This window comes from Anas acuta, chromosome 9 (assembly GCF_963932015.1).
Source record: "Anas acuta chromosome 9, bAnaAcu1.1, whole genome shotgun sequence".
NCBI classification, from domain to species: domain Eukaryota; kingdom Metazoa; phylum Chordata; class Aves; order Anseriformes; family Anatidae; genus Anas; species Anas acuta.
This window is the reverse complement of record NC_088987.1, coordinates 18,493,703-18,509,601: the sequence shown is the minus strand read 5'-3', so window position 1 is coordinate 18,509,601 and position 15,899 is coordinate 18,493,703. Positions and strand designations below refer to the sequence as shown.

General features: G+C 47.3%; 1 protein-coding gene and 1 long non-coding RNA gene across 3 annotated transcripts; one reads left to right on the top strand and one right to left on the bottom strand.

Moving 5' to 3' along the window:
• The first annotated feature begins 1,126 nt into the window (after positions 1 to 1,126).
• On the top strand, positions 1,127 to 7,249 carry LOC137861428 (uncharacterized). The gene is made up of 4 exons (XR_011099595.1): positions 1,127 to 1,840; positions 3,693 to 3,853; positions 4,371 to 5,266; positions 5,795 to 7,249. It is a non-coding gene; the product is annotated as an uncharacterized lncRNA (long non-coding RNA).
• Positions 7,250 to 7,771: 522 nt separating this feature from the next.
• HES6 (hes family bHLH transcription factor 6) lies at positions 7,772 to 9,553 on the bottom strand. Of its 2 annotated transcripts, none has more exons than XM_068692846.1 (4): positions 9,394 to 9,553; positions 9,229 to 9,315; positions 9,053 to 9,128; positions 7,772 to 8,945 (listed from the first exon to the last, which is right to left on the bottom strand). In XM_068692846.1, exons 1-4 carry the CDS (start codon positions 9,487 to 9,489, stop codon positions 8,512 to 8,514), a joined length of 693 nt encoding a protein of 230 aa, XP_068548947.1. In that variant the 5' UTR covers positions 9,490 to 9,553; the 3' UTR covers positions 7,772 to 8,511. The 2 variants fall into 2 exon arrangements, with proteins under 2 accessions (XP_068548947.1, XP_068548946.1); XM_068692845.1 differs by having other exon boundaries at positions 9,053 to 9,134; positions 9,394 to 9,552.
• Positions 9,554 to 15,899: the final 6,346 nt, after the last annotated feature.

Below are 15,899 nucleotides of genomic sequence, written 5' to 3'. Positions count from 1 at the left end.
GACAGAATTAGTTTGAAGTGATACAGGACTGCCTCTGTCACCTAATTTAGTGCTCATAGGCTTGTGAAGTTTATGGCGTTAACGTTTACTCGTTACACTGATAAGTGGCTTTACAGATGGAGTCTTTCTGAATGTATTTGACAGGATCAGAGGGTCCCAAATGCTCTGGAAGCTGGTGAGCATTAATGCTACCCATGGCGCCATTCAAGAGGACAAATTAAAGTGATGCAAAGGAAGGTTGGGATATCTTGGCCAGCATAATGTAAGTGGTCGATGTGTCTGAATGGGTTGGCAGTAAATTAGGTCCAAAAAGCATAGCACTGTGTCCTAATGTGTTGTAAATACCATCTCTATTTATAGACTCAAGTTCTTATCACCTGGTTGACTTGCCCAGTCTAACTTGCTTATTCAACTATTTCTGAAGAGGGCTTTAAAAACTTTGGGATGTTAAAAACTTTCGGATATAAAACATGTTTTTGGCTTGAGAGGGGCATGTAGGGGAAAGACATGTATTATTTGTTCTCCAGGTGTATGGGTGCTTACAGCCTTCCCTGACTTCATGGCATCATCAGCGCATGTAATAGTTACTTGAAGCTGATTGCCAAGGCTTACTGTGAGTAAACTGCTTTATTAAATGTATCCACAACTTTTCAAGCATTGTGTATGTCATACCTCTAAGGCTCTTAGATAAGATGAGGATTGAACTGTGACACTTGGGCTATATATAGAACCTGACAGTTTGTTGCTCTGGAAACATTTGGGTTGCTGCACTCTGGTTTGTGACTTTCAAGAAAGAATTGAAGGAAGAGGATAATGACAGAGGTCCAAAGGGCACTGCCTCTTCTTTGAAATCACTTACCACCTTTTTAAAAATAGTTTTATCAACAGCAAAACACCATTTATCTTTCTTCAGGAGAGACATAACGATTATTTGTCAGAATTTGAGGAAAAAGATGGAGATGAATGTCTCTGACATTGTGGATACTTGGACCTTAAAAATCAGTTAAATTGAATGGAGACAGGGAGTGTTTAAAATGCAGACACAAAAGGTAGACAAAGGGGTTAAATCTGAGCACCTCCATGGGCTATGACCATAACAAATGAGCAGGTAGCCAAAACAGGGAAGGTTGAAATTGCACAATTGTCTAGACAAAAGGAAGGGGGGGGGGGGGGGTGGACGTGCAGAAAGGGGGAGAAGGGATGGGAAGAAAGGTGAGGATTAGAGCACTTGGCAAAAGAAGCTACAGCACCAAGCCCCAACCCCCAAGAAGGGCTGTGTCCACCTGGGTTCTCTGGTAAACTAAATTCCCAAATGCCAGAATGGTCAGAGTCCGAGTACAGATCGGAACTCAGAAATAACATTTAAAAACTAAGTTAAATCAAAGTTTTGTCTCCAGATACTTCAGATTTTGGGGGTCTTGAGAACCAAAACCTAAATAGATATTTGGGCCATTTGATGAATCCATCTGTAGTTTTTATTTAGATCAATGTATAAAATAACTCTGTCTAGACAGTTTCTTAATACTGATGTTCCTTAACAACAAGAACAGTAAGTACAAAACGTGTGAAGTGTTTGTTTCAAGGGAAGGACAGGGGAAGTAGAAGCACTTCCGTTCTTGATGTTCGTGTTTGTTTCTTGCTGCTCAGATGCCATGGTTACAAGTACTACAGAAAACAAACCAGTGGCACCAGGTAGGCTCCCCTGCATTGCTCCAGCAATACTGATTCCTCTGCCAGTTTGTGGGATTCCAATAGGAAACCAACGGAGGCTGAACACTGAACATCTTCTTCAGCTACAGAAGGGACCAGATGGCCAGATCTTCCGGTTTGGGCCAGAGGGGTGAGTCTTCCCCATTACAGTGTAAGGTTCTGCTGCATTTCTGGAGGAAATGTACTCAGAGGAACACTGGGATCCACACCTAACTCCTTTAGTTCTTGCTTGGCCAAGCATTGCTGGTTTCTTGCAGCAAGGATCTATTTCTTGCTGACGATTCAATGTGGTGACTGTGTTTGCTGTATTGTGAAGGTAACTTGCTGGAGGATTGATTACTAGACCAAAGAGCCCACCTGTTTGTGTACAGGAGACTTAGAAGTACTTGGAGTAGCATCTAGTTTATTCAAGGAAAGAGATAATAATTGAGAACCCTCTTATAATTGCCAGCACTCTGGGAACCCATTTTTCCAAAGTAGGCAGACCCCAAATTTCCCAGTTTGCTTCAAAGTATGCTGTTTGTGAGTAGAAGAGGAAAAAACATAAAACAACCAAAGCAAACCAACAAGACCTTTCATGCTTGACTGCATGTAACTGTTCTTTCTTGATCTACCTATTTTACACTACACTGATTCTCTTTATGTTTGTTTGCATATTTCATTTCCCATATGGTCTATGCCATTTACATCTATTAATTTTACATGCATGTGTGCTGCTGACTCAGTGTGGTCATTGCCAGGCTGGCCAAGGATAACTTCTCTGAAGTGTGCAGAGATGGATAGGACTTAATAAACCTGTTTGGGTGAGCAAATAAAGCAAGAAGATCGAGCATGTACCTTTGTCATTTGACCGAGGTATATCAATGCTTATGCTAAACACTGTATGCTAACACTTTATGCCAAACTGTAGTAGTTCACCCAATACCAGTGAGTCTCCTATTTCAGTCATAGGAGAACTTGGAATATGAATTTTAAGGGGTATTTCAATTGAGTTGGCCAGTTCAGCTCAAGACACACAAAGGTGTCTTCATTACAGAAAGCAGGTAGTAAACACCAGCTAGTGCTTGCTGACCCAAAGGAGGCAAATTGGCTAGGACTTGCATCACTGAGGCCTGAAAAAAAACATTTTGGTGCTGTGAACAACCCCTCTGCCTTGGTGGAAAAGTTACGGGGCTGACAATGTCTCAGGAGTTTGTTTTCCCTTTTCCATCTGTGGAATGCCAATTGTGAAGACTTGCAGGGTGACAGTAGAAGGGATATGGTAGTGACCCTCTGCAGCCTGTGTTGGTTCTGGCAACATCAGTGTAGTGAGAATGAAATGCTAAAGTTTTGCTAGTGTGCCTCTCATTCATGGATAGTCCAAATGGACAAATACAATGAATACAAAGAAGGCCACTAGATGCAGTCCTTTCTGAAGCACATAACAGAGCAGATACGCGAACTCCAAGCGATGCCCAGTAACTTCCTTTTCTTCTTAATGAGCACATCTTTTAAGGATATTTTTAAGGTTTGTGTCTTTGGTGATTTTAAATTCAGCTGCTTTGCTTTGTACCTAAATGGTTTATGCTTTTGCAGAGTTCAACTGAGGGTAATTCACTCTGGGCAATTCCTGAAGCTGTCTGCAAAAGTGTGCTTCAGGGTGCCCTAGGTCTGCACTTTCCCAGATGGAAAAAAAAACAACAAAGCCAACACTAAAATGTTCTCACTGTACTTTCACTCTAATTTTAGTCTGAGATCAATGTAAAAACTAAAAGACTACAAAGTGAAGTAGTTTTATACTTAAGAAATCTAAGGCCAGAAGGGATCATCTAGTCTAATTGCCAGTATGTTGTAGTTTTACTAAGTCCTTTGTGTTTAAAAAAAAAAAAAAAAAATGTTTCTGGAAGAATACTGTCTCATCTGACCTGCTGACATAGTGAAAAAGGGAATTTGTGGCTTTTCCAGTGTCTGACTTCAATCTTTTACTTTCTCATTTCAAACAGTTTGAATCCCCTATCTAGCACTTGGCATTTAAGACTCTACTTTGTTGGATTAAAAGGCCTTTTGAACCCATGACTTACTCAGCTGGAAGGAGTGCAGTGTAACACAACGTATGCAGTGTGACCAATCAGATCACCATCAATCATCATCTTGTTTAACTAAAGTAAGCTTAAAATTTCCTACTGTAATGTGTATTTTCATGCTTGAATGTTTTCTGCACCAGATTTGATGTATTTTAACTTTCTTAAAATGCAGAAATAAGGATTACAGTTGCTGAAAACAATAATGAAAAACAACAAAGAAATGCTTATATTCCTTATGCAGCTAAAAATCCCATGGAAGGAAACAGACTGGCTTTTTTCCCCCTTTTTCCTTCTCTTAGCTCATGTAAGCCTTACAGGATTAAGGCACACTATTTAGTGACCCTATCCATTTAGGTTACTGTGGGCTCAGGGTATCTGTATGAGAGTGCATAAAAAAAGAGCTTTGAACCAGGGATCTCATGCAACAAAATGAAATAAGTCTTAGGAAGCAGAAGAAGGATAGGCTTTTGGCTCAGCCAGCTGGGTTGGTGGATTGTTTGATCCTGCGTGACCTTGTTCAAACCTTTGCATCCATCTGTGGATGCAAACAAGAGGATGTTCTCCTGGGTCTTATCCATACCATCTCGTGTGTTTCAGTGGTGCCAAGCTGTGGCTGGTGGGGGAAGCTCAGCAGGGGACATGCTGTTTGGCCTGGTCATCCTCTTCAGTGGAGAGAAGGACGAACTGCTCAGGCAAAAGTCTTGGTGTGCTCCAAAAGCTAAAGGCTTGATTTGTAAAACCTAAGGATCTGCACCCACATCCTCGTGGGGAGGAGAAGTAGGGCTGGAGACCTGCTTCTGTGTGCGCTCATGTGCAGGTTGCTGATGTTTGGAGGTGGGTCCAGAAACTGAATCCTAAGACTGAGCTCCAACAGCTGGAGATGTCAAGATTGGATGGCCCCTTGGGATGTTACCTGTGGAGAGCTTACCGTAACGTGGCAAAGCTCTGGATGCCAGGGATAACGTTGGTTAATCCCAGCACATATCTCAGAAATAAATCCCCCTTTTCTGTGATTTGTTTCAATAGCACTTTGCTTAATTACAGCACCTTGGATGGTAATAGCCATAAGCTGCCAGTGTTGCAGGCAGGAATGAATTGTCTGCCTAGCAGAAATTTCCCTCTGTAGATGTCTGCATGGAAGTTGGCCTCCTCCCCTAGCCCTGCTGCTGAGTTCTGGAGTGATTTTTTTAATTTTCTTCTGTTTTCTGTATCTGTTTTTTGTCATCTTGTCTGTTTCAGCCTTCTATTTGAATAGAGGCTAAAAGATTTACTTATTTGGAGGTGAAAGACTCTGCAGAGAACTACATGATATTTGCTAGTGGGTGACAAAAGAAGATGACATTTGGTTTGGAGAACCTGAAAGCCTGATCTTGCTCCTGGCTGGAGGCTCTGACAAAGCTCTGTTCTGTGTTGCCAGCAGCTCAGGAGAAGATTTGAACAGAAGTCCTCCCAGCTGACCTGGTGTAGGACGGAGTGCTTCTCTCCTGCAGCAGGTGTGGGTGACTGACATGCAAAGAGAGGGGAGGATGAGTCCTTTCAATTATTCTTCAACTGCATATCAAACGAAAGTCCCTCTGTTTGTGTGCTGTTCTTCTCTCCTTTTACAATGCAGCGCACTGTCAGATCAGTCAGTCTGTTCATATTACTTTGGAATGGAAAAGAGTAAAGGCAGTCCTTTCTGTAAAGAAGGGCTTTGAAAGGGTTCGCTCTTTTTTCATCAGAGCCGCTGGAAACCTTCCTTTCCCTCCCTCTTCCCCAGTCCAGCCCCTACAAAGCTCACCTCTTCCTGCCTTTGTCGGGGAAGTGTCAGATCTGACACCTTTGCAGTAAGGTACAGAAATGCAAATGGAGAAATCCAGCGGCACCTAATCAGAGGATGTAAACATTCTGTGAACCTAATTTGTGGATTTAAAAAAAAAAAAAAGTCTTATTGCTAACACATTCTGGAAATGCTTTTGATGCTTTCTAAAAAACTGTAATAGCGGCACTTTGACCTGGCTTTTTCTTTTCAACCACCACAGGCCTGAGAAAGTCCTGCTGCCCTCCTGCCCTGGCTCTCCCTGACCATCGTGGCCTTTGGAAAGCAGCTGATGCGGCTGGCCAGGAGGCTGCAGCCAGCCCGGAGCTCCTCTGTGTTTCCTTCTGCAGTACCACAGGTAGCAGGGGCTGCCTGGTTCTCCAGTCCTGTTGTGGTGTAAGTGTGCAGGGAGCATTTAGGGCCCCACCAGTGGCTTCCCTCTGGGAAGGACAACAGCACTTTGGGTTTTGAAAGGGAACAGGTAAATGGGTAAGGCTGGCTTCAACTAGGAAGGGTCCTCACCGGTCTGCAAAGCTGCTTACCAGTGGTAACTCTGCTGCCAGCCCCCCAAATCCACTGCTGAACCAAAGCTAGCGCTTTTATGTTGACTCTCAGCTGTGTTTCTGTCACCAAAGTGTCAGGATTTGCACTTGCTCTCACCGCAGCGTTGCAGAAGAGCCCTAACCCGGCCGCCTTTCATCTCATGGAAATGAAGCTGAGCCTCGCTGTCTCTACTGTGCCCGCAGCAGCTGCAGCCAGCCCTGGAGCAGCCCTGGATGTCAAACCTTAGGTTTCAAACCTTCAGTGAGCTCAGGCGAGTGGCTGCAGCCCTGTGCTTGCAGTTCTGCAGGAACACAGGCTGGGCTGTGTGTGGCCATTACCTCTGGTCCTGTGCTCCACCACGAGCTGCCCAGCTCCGCAGGCTGCCTGGCCCTGTGTGTTACAGGCAGGGGCTGTGGCTCTGCCTCCCCTGTGAGGGCACCTGACAGGAGGGCTGTTTTCTAGGTACTGAAAGGGACTGTCATGGCATAGCAGGGTCACGTAGCACAATACATACCATGTTACTGAGGGGGGTATCATTACCTGGGCTAGTTGAGCAGAAGCAAAAAATGAAGTATCAAACACTAACAGCTTGGGGAAGCAGCTTTGCTCAAAAAAAAAAAAAAGTGACATTGCACTGGAGCTAGAGAGGTGCAGGGTGAGTCCAAGAGGTCAGCTTGAGTGTAGGGTGTTACTTTTAGTGCAAGTGTCCCAGGTTCCTCCTTCATTTACACTTCAAAATGCTGACCTCCCTTCCTCCCTAAAGCAGAAAGGTCATTACAGCAGCTCTCCTGTTAAGCTGGTTTTTGCCCTCACAGTTCAAAGGGAAATTGGGGAAAAGCAGGGAGGCTTTTGTGCTAAACCAATCTGATGGCAATCTTTGAATAAGAACCCCCCACCTCAGGTAACTTTAAATAAATTACAAAGGAGGCCTACTGATATCTTAGTTTCCATTTTTATTATTCCAGAGGGTTATTAACAAAAGAAAGTTACAGGTCCAGTCCCCTGGTAGTTAGGTTGCTTCCTTTTTTGCTTGTTCTGTGTTTGGGAACTTCCATGTATTAAATAACTTCACAATTGTTTTTGTTTCTTTCTTTACAATGGCAGCTCTCAAAGGTAATCCCACAGCATAAGTAACTCGGTATCTCCCAGAAGTAGGAACATGAGGTATGACAAACCTCATGTACAGGAGGGCTGAAGTTCAGCCCCCTTAAATTTTTTTTTTTCTCTTCAGAAATACTTTAAGTCCACTGCATGCTCTGCATTTAAGAACAAAAACACAAGACAAAACTCCACCAGGAGAAGCTTTGTCCAGTGCCTCTGAAGGTGGACTGCAGCTGTATGACCACCACCCCCTGCAGGGAGATGAGGTTTGAGCCTGGTGTCCACATGAACTGCTTGCCCAGCAGCCTGGGGCATGAGATAACCCTACACCAGTACTACACAGCCCACTGCAGTAAGGTAAGTGTCTGCTACTATTAAACAAAAGAAACATTTGAATTCCAATACTTGAGCTAACAATGCTTAGTACGTGAATTAAGTGCTTAGTTACCAGCATTGTTTCAAGACATATACATAGTGTTGTTAGTAGTTAACAATAGGGCACTGTACTCAGGTTTGTGAACTAGTTAAAGTGTATCATACTGCAAAACACATGAAATCAGTTGTGAATTTAGTTTTTTATTAAAGATTAAAATAAAAAAACATTTGACACCCTAATATACATAAAGTCACAATAAACTCAGATGTGCTAAAAGCAAAATGTGCATAAAGACACTCATTTCTAAAAGGCACCCTGCCACCAATATTTTAGATGTTCATCTAACTCCAACAGGTTTCTAGTTCTCTCTTCCTTCACTGAAGGTGAGACTCCAGACTGCTACCACGTACAGATGCTAACCACACCAACCCCTTTCAGGGATCTTTGCTATCACTAGAACACTTAAAACTGTGCATGCAGACTGAACTTCTCATGGATTTAACCATTAAGCTTTAAAATGCACAAGGGCTTTTTCTTAAGAGAAAAAGGTAGTGAGATTTGGGCCACTTATAAGGGCCAAAAGCATGAGACAGGGTTATGAGATAACTGGTGTGCATCCACCAAAGAGCTTTGCTACTAAAAAACCAGCCCCCTCCTCCCCCAGCCCATCCCCGACCTCTCATAAAAAAACAACCCCCGAGTTACAAAACACCACACACACACGCAACATACACACAGCTGAAATGTTAACGTGTTTTGCTATTAGCCTGTCAGGGGGGTGACAGTGTCAGAGTGCCATCTACGCAGCCCCAGGACGCGGCAGTGCCAGGCGTGCAGGTCCGACAGCCACAGGGGCGTGCAGTGCCCGGCCGCTCTCCTCGCCGGGCAGCTCCGCGTCGACTCCTGGGCGCACCGCTCCATTACCAGGGTCTCCACATGGATTTGGGTAAGCTGGGCGATGGCACACTGCGTGTCCGGGAGGCATCCAGTCCGTCGGTGGAGGTCTGGCCCAGCTCGGCCTCTGCTTCATCAGAGTCGGAGCAGGTCTCCTCGCTGGGGGCCGGCGAGGGCGCTGAGGCAGGGAGCACCAGGCCCGGGGAGGCCTCGTCTGCTGGTCCCCTCGCCTCGCTGCCGGGCCAGGGGCCGAGCGAGGGCTCGGCCACAACGTCCGCGATCAAGTCCTGGAAGCCGCCCTCGTTGAGGGGCATGGACTCCAGCAGGTGGTTGAGCAGCTCGGCCGCCGTGGTGGCGTCGATGCCGGGGCAGCTGGAGACGAAGGTGTGCACCTCGTGCATGCACTGGATGTACCCGGCGGCGAAGCGCTCGCTGGCCTCGCGCTGCAGCCGCCCGCCCTCTGCGGCCCGGGGAGGGGGAGACAGAGACAGAGAGGGGCCGGCGTGAGGCGCTGCCCGGCCCCGGCCCCGCCGCCCCCCCCCGCTGCCCCCCGGCCCCGCCACTCACCCAGCGAGCGGCGCTCCAGCACGGCCTGCACCCGCCGCACCGTCAGCTCCAGCACCTCCGCGTTCTCCAGCTTCGCCTGCAGCTGCCCCGGGGCGCCCAGGCCGTCAGCACGGCCCCGGCCCCCGCCAGCACCCCCCGGTCCCCTCCTCCTCCTCCTCCTCCTCCCCCCGCCTCACCTCGGCGTCCGCCAGCAGCAGCCGCAGCTCCCGCAGGCTCTCGTTGATCCGCGCCCGGCGCTTCTTCTCCACCAGCGGCTTCCTCGTCTGCGGGAACACGGCGCCGTCAGCCGCCCGCCGCCTCCCCCCGGCTCCTCCTCGCCTCCCCGCGGCCCCTCCGCTCACCCTCCTGTCGGCCCGGGCCCCCCCCGTGCCGGTGCCGCCGTCCCCGTCCCCGTCGCCGTCCCCCCGCGACGGGCGGCCCCTGCCCGCGGGCGCCATGGCGGCCCCGGCCCCTGCCCCCGCTGCGCCCCGCTCCGGCCCCCGCCCCGCGCCGCGCCGCCCGCCTTATAGCCGCTCATTTGCATCTCAATGAGCCCATTGGCTGCGGCGCGCACGGAGCCGCCCGAGCGTGGGGCGAACGGGCCAATAGGAGCGGGACGCTTTGTCTGCGGCGCGGCGGGGCGGGGCGCGGCGGGGCGGGGGGAGCGGGCGGGGGCGCCCTTGGGTGCCGCGGGGGGGGGCGAGGGGCGCGAAGGCAGCGGGGGCGGCTCGCTGGTGTCTCTATTTGTTTTTAAATATTTGCGTTTTATTATCATTATTATTTAGGATTTTTAATTATTATTATTATCGGGGGCTTTATGATTTGGAAGTTTTTCGTTCTTTGTTTTTTATTATTATTATTATTTATATTATTTGGGGTATTTTTTAATTATTTGGGATTTTCGTTTATTTATTTATTTATTTAAATTCGTATTTATTTATTTATTTTTAATTGTTTGGGGGGCGCTGGGGCACGCCGGTCCCCTCCGGGGAGCACAGCCCGCGGGCAGCGCCGCCTGGGGCCGGGGGCTGGCAGCGGGGACCCCCCCCCCCCGGCCCTCCCCCGGCCCCCCGAGCCCCGCCGTGCTCCAGGCCTCGGGCGGCTTTGTGCGGTAACTTGACGCTGCTGACAGTTGGCAGCTGCAGTTCCCCCGACAGACGGCAGCGAATAAAAGCATCGGGGCTCGTCCCCGAGGGCAGCGACAGGTGTTCGCCCCCGCTCCTTTGTTCCCCTCCTTTTATTCCCCTCGCTAATGCGTGCCCCGTCCTCCCCGCCCGAGGGGGGGGCGAGAGCATCCCCTGCTCGGCTGGGCAGCGCCGAGCCCCCCGCAGCCCGGCTCCCTGGACGTGCTCGGCATAACTCTGCCCTGCTCCGTGCTGAGCTCCGGGGGCGGCCCCAGCGGGCTGAGCCTGCTCCTGGGGCCGGGGAGCTGCTGCTGCTGCTGCTCCCCGAGTGCCACGAGAGAAGCTGCGTGTGGGTGGGCTGCGCGCCCCCGGGGGAGGGGGTAGCCAGAGCATCCCCGGGGTGTACGAACCCCACGCCATGGCCTTGCTCTGTGGTCTGTGTCTGCAATCATGGTCCTGAGCTTCTCAGTGTTTCTGGTGAGCTGGTGTGTGCTCCCCACCTGGCACAGGCCTGTGCCACCTGTGGGTGCCTGTCCCGCTGGGTAACACCGCTCTCAGTCAGCTCCGCCGTGCCCTCGTGCTGCTTTCTGTCTCTGAGGCACTGCGTGAATGCTGCCTGCAGCAGGCTGGTCCCTGCTCGGTAAAGGGAACCCGGGATAGAGATGTTTGGTGCCGTCCCTCACGGCCACAGAGAGGAGCACGTCAGAGATAAAGCTGGCACATGGCACGTCTCGGCTGGAGACCTGAGCTTCAGCCGCTCTGTGCCACAGCCGGCAGATCTCATTGTCGGAAAGGTACTTGTGTTACGTTGCTCTCTCCTGTCACTGTATGCTAACGCGGTGGTGACTTGGGTTTTGGCAAAGAGCTCGCTCTCCAGGTGACACATCTCATTGCACTAGGCAGGAACAAAATTGGACGGTATCTGGGAAGGCCTGGCTAAATCCATCCTGCCAGATCCAACGAGCTCGGTGCACCACCTAGCACAAGGCTGAACTGGGCTGATCCTTTTTGTTGATACGATTAATGCAGACTAAGCACAGGTGTTGCTTAGGCCGGGCCAGGTGCACGGCAGTTTGGTCTTCAAACAAGTAGAGACACCTGTGCCTGCAATTTGTGTCCGGTCTATTCGTAACTGGCCTAGCGTAAGAAAAAAAGGCAGATGTGTGGATGCAAACTACAGTGGAGTGATGGGTGTCAATTTGGACAGAACTGTCTTTATTCTGAGCCAAAACTGGGCATGTAACATCAGCAGACACACATAAAAACATACAAAAACACAGGCACGCTTTTATAAAGCGTGTAGTAACACACTGAATGTATATAGTTGTGTGGTAACAGCTGAACTCCAAAAGAGTCTGTGAGCTTGTTTTCCCTTCAAAGAAAACTCAGTATGTCCTAGTACATGTAATCAGAGACACACACAGTGGGTTTTATGCTGTTGTGAATTCTGCTGACTTACACAAGCAACGTTGTGCTGTTGTGGCTGAAGACTCAGTCCCCAGATCTGTCAGGTCTCTTAATCACAGTTATTTGTATCAGGTATGATTCAGAGCTAGCTTAGAGATGCTGTGCTGTCTAACTAGGGAAATAGGAATTGAAGGAGCTCCTGAATTCACCTGGAGATTTGTCTCACCTGTTTGTAATTTTAGGATCTAGCCTGAAGTGCACTGAAGACGGTGGCCTGCTAGCAGAGCTTGGCCAAGAATGGCTGGAGACCATATAACTTCCTATTTGTTTTCTGACTTGGTGGCTACTGATGGCCACACATTTTACACATGGCCAGCTCTTGCTGTGGAACATGTCTGTTTGTATTTTCCTTTGAAAAGCTGCAGGTCAGATGAGTTGACAAGCGCTGGAGCCATTTGTGCTGTACATTAAAAATGTATGTGCCACAAATATCAGGGCACTACAAGACCTGCCATTTTGAGGAAGAAGTCACTGTGGGCTATCTGCTCTAGCCCACAGGGGTAATATGACATTTTTGTGCCACTTGGAATGAGCTCCATCACATCAGGTGAAGTGATTCATGATAACCTCATGCATTTTAATGTAAATGTCAACTGCAATCTAGTAAAAGAAAATGTACCTTAGATACCTTGTCTAATACCTCAGTGCTTGCCTGTGCATTGTGGTGCCTGAAAGAGATTTCAGAAGCCCCTCGACATAGCCAAGCAGTTCTTTATGGGTTAAAGCCATACTGCTGTCTGCTGATGGTGAGGCATGTGTGGTTTCTCCTGCGTGGAGGGTGAGAGTTTAACTTTGCTAAAGTGGGATCTATGTCCTGCCAGAGGCTGCACCTCCCACACTTGATGTAAATTACAGTTTAGCCAAAGAGAAGCACATTTATGTAGAGATAAATGGGATCAGAGCTTTGCAGAATGTGTTTTCCTGCAAGTCTGTATGTAGAGCACTAAAATGCAGCATATAATAACAGTTCTTAATTCCTCGCAGATCATATGCGGTCACTAATGTAGCTGTGGCGGCAGTGGCAAAGACAATCCTGCAGCCTCGGCTGTTCGCTGTGTGTTTTAGAGACCCAGGGGTAAGTGGTAAATCCTTGTGGGCTGGGAGAGTCTGCCATGTAATGTCTTGCACACTTGAGCTATCAGTTGCATTTAAAAGCTCTCCAGCTCCCCAAAGAAAATCCACAGAGATATAATGCAACTCGAGAAGTTCTGATGACTCTGTCAGCAAATGTGCTACCATCCATATTCTAGGGCTCGAGACCGACATGATCTGAACTTTGAGTAGGTCATCCAGGCTCTCTGTGCATAGTATAATCAGAGCACAGGATAAAGACATGATGAGCATGGACAGGATCCTTTGGAAATGCTTGAGTAGTTTCTTTCATAAATGGTGTAACATCTGTTGTTGTTGGAGGTAAAAAAAAAAAAAAAAAAGTTCTAGTCAAAGAGACACGTCATCCTTATAAATATTAATGGTGCATATAAATGGTGGTGGGTGTAAACTGTGGTGGATGTTAGGTTAATGAGTGAATTGCTCCTTAGGCATCAGTTTGCTGTCATCCGAATTACTTTTACAAATACAAACTGTTTAGGTGGCAGAACAAGAAAAGAGCTCATCTCCCTCCTCATCTCCCCAGAGTCCCTTCACAAATGAAATGCGTACATTTAATTAGTCTCCTGCCTAGTCTCTGATGAAAACTAGTCCATTCCGCAGAGCCAAGGACCAGGGGAGCATGCTGGATCTGGAAGAGCTACAGGTTATAGGTAATAAATGAAGTTAATGAGGAAAGCTGTACAGAGAGGATTGCAGCATTCCCTATCAAATTGATGGTAGTTCCCTCTACTGCTATTGATTTCTCTACTATTAAAAAGAGATGTTTAACCCTAAGAGGAAAATCTGCTTAAATATCAGTCTTTGCTGAGCTTCTCTTGGACTCAAATCTGTTTGCCACTGCAAATCACGTTTGCTGCCTTGAGCACTGAGGATCTGTTGCCCCTTTGAAAAACCCTAAGGCTTTTCCTATCCCTTGTTGTTTATCATCAGACTTGGCACAATGCTCACGTTCCTCTCTGGGGCACAGAAGAAAGGCTCATGCCAGCAACAACGTTAATGCATAACATTCAAAAGGGGCTTATGTCCACTCACAAAAGAGCTCCAAGATTACATTCACTCCCTGTGAAAACTGGGAATCCCCTTTGACTGTGAGGATGTGCCCTGGTTTCTGCCACTGCAAAGGTATTTCTGATGCTCAGATGCAACACATGGACAGGGGCTGTAGTGAGGACAAGTGAGGAGCCTCTTTCTGCTGGCTTGGGTTGGTGCTGGGCAGTGAGGCTCCACTGACAAAAGCCTTGTGTGCCAGTGGGCTCTGGTGGGACCAGGAGAAAGGGTGCCTGCCCATTCTTTGGTGTCTGGCTTGTTTAGGTAATGGCTTCCCATGCCAGTGAATTATTTTTCTGTGGTAGTGTTGTCTTCTTGCCCACAAATAGGCACAACTTTGTTTTCATTAAATGGTAACCATTCCCAAGACCTCAAGTTCATCATTATTTTGCCTCAGCTGTATCTTGGTTGTATCTTTAAGTCCATTGGGACAGGACTCTGTTTCTACCAAGAGACTTTCCATCTCAGGTTATCCTTGAGCATTAAGCACTAGTTTGTTGGTGACAGCTCACCTTCACCAGTTCTTTTCAGATATTTGATAGTCCTAAATACAGATCTGGCTTTGAAAGATTTTAGCAGACATTTTTATTATGTTGACATTCTTTCTCCTCAACCTATTGGGCTCCAGTAGAGAGAAGTCTAAGATACAACACTGCAAACTGCTTGAACCTGTACCACTGAGACTGCGGTCTGTTGTCAGTGACAATGGCAGGATCCCATGTCGTTTGAGATTAGAAAGGCCATTGCTTAATCTATCTAATTGTATTTGTGGAAGTTACTTCAGGGAAGTGAGAATAAATTGTCTAAAGTAAGTATGGAGTGCTTTTAGTCAGGTTAAAAAAAAAATAAATCTGCCTGCAGTGTTTGAGGGAGCAGTTCTGTGGTACTTCTGGGGAAGCCTCTTGTATTTGATTTCTCTAGTATTTCTGGTATTTGAAAGTTATCCTAATTAGGGAGCTTACTTCATCATGCAAGTTAGTCTATCGTTGTAACAATGATATTTACATCACCAGTTCTCCTTTGTAAGATATCTTCATCAGTTCCTAAATGACTTTCAGGTATTCTGGTTAATTTACTTTTTCTTCAGACAAGGTATTGAAGCCCTTAAACACAATCCTAAGACTGAAAGCTTTTTTAAATATGTGCCCTTCAGAACATTGTTTCTGACATGCAGTGCATGGCCAGGATTACTCCCAGTCTGTACCTCTGGCAATGACACTCCAAGTTTGTTGACAGGACACAGGTTTTATATTTATCAGATTAACACCTACATAATCAGGCTCTGAACTTTGCCCCTGTGTGTTTTGTGAAATGCTCTAGAAAATGTCTCCTTTCATAGTCTCTTGCAGATGTGCATTCACATTGCATATAACACATCTGTTTAGCAAGAATAGCATATATTTTATGGTCAATTTTGATAAACACGGTCTTTTCTAAGCCAAAATGAGAAATATTTTAGAATCAGAGACCAATACCCTTTACCTGAGAGTCCTGGTACCCGTTTTGGTAGCTCATGTTTTGTATAAATCCTGTTTTTGACTCTATGGCAAGAGATGCCTCAAATTGTGTAGATGTGTTTCCTGGAAGTGCCTGTGGACAGCCTGGAACATGCCCACAGTAAGAGAGATTTGTGGCCTATGGCTTGTAGTCAGCCACAGGGATCCCAGCAAGCACTTTTGAAAATTGTGCTACCTAAACTGTCTGTGGATAAAAATAATGCAATGAAATGTAGGAGATTAGGCACTTCAAAAGCTGCTTGTACCTGATTAAGTATTTGGCAAGTAACAGTAACTTGAAAGAGAAACATGTTGGGAAGCAAGAATTCTGGGATTTTGGCTGGTGAATCCCTGTGCTCATTTGTGTCACGAGAAGCATATGCTGGAGAAGGTGCAGAAGCTGGTAGTCCGTAAAATACCAGGTAGTCTGTAAAATACTACTGGCTTAGTGGGGGAGATGTATGTGGAAGGTCTGAAAGGTGGGACAGGGAGTCATGGGAGTATCCGTGATGGGCTTCCGATCTTTGAAGCAAGCAACTTGTGATTATTAGGCTGTATAGTCAGGCAAATACAAGCATTTGTGGGTATATACCACAAAATTTGTCAGGGATGTGGTCTCAG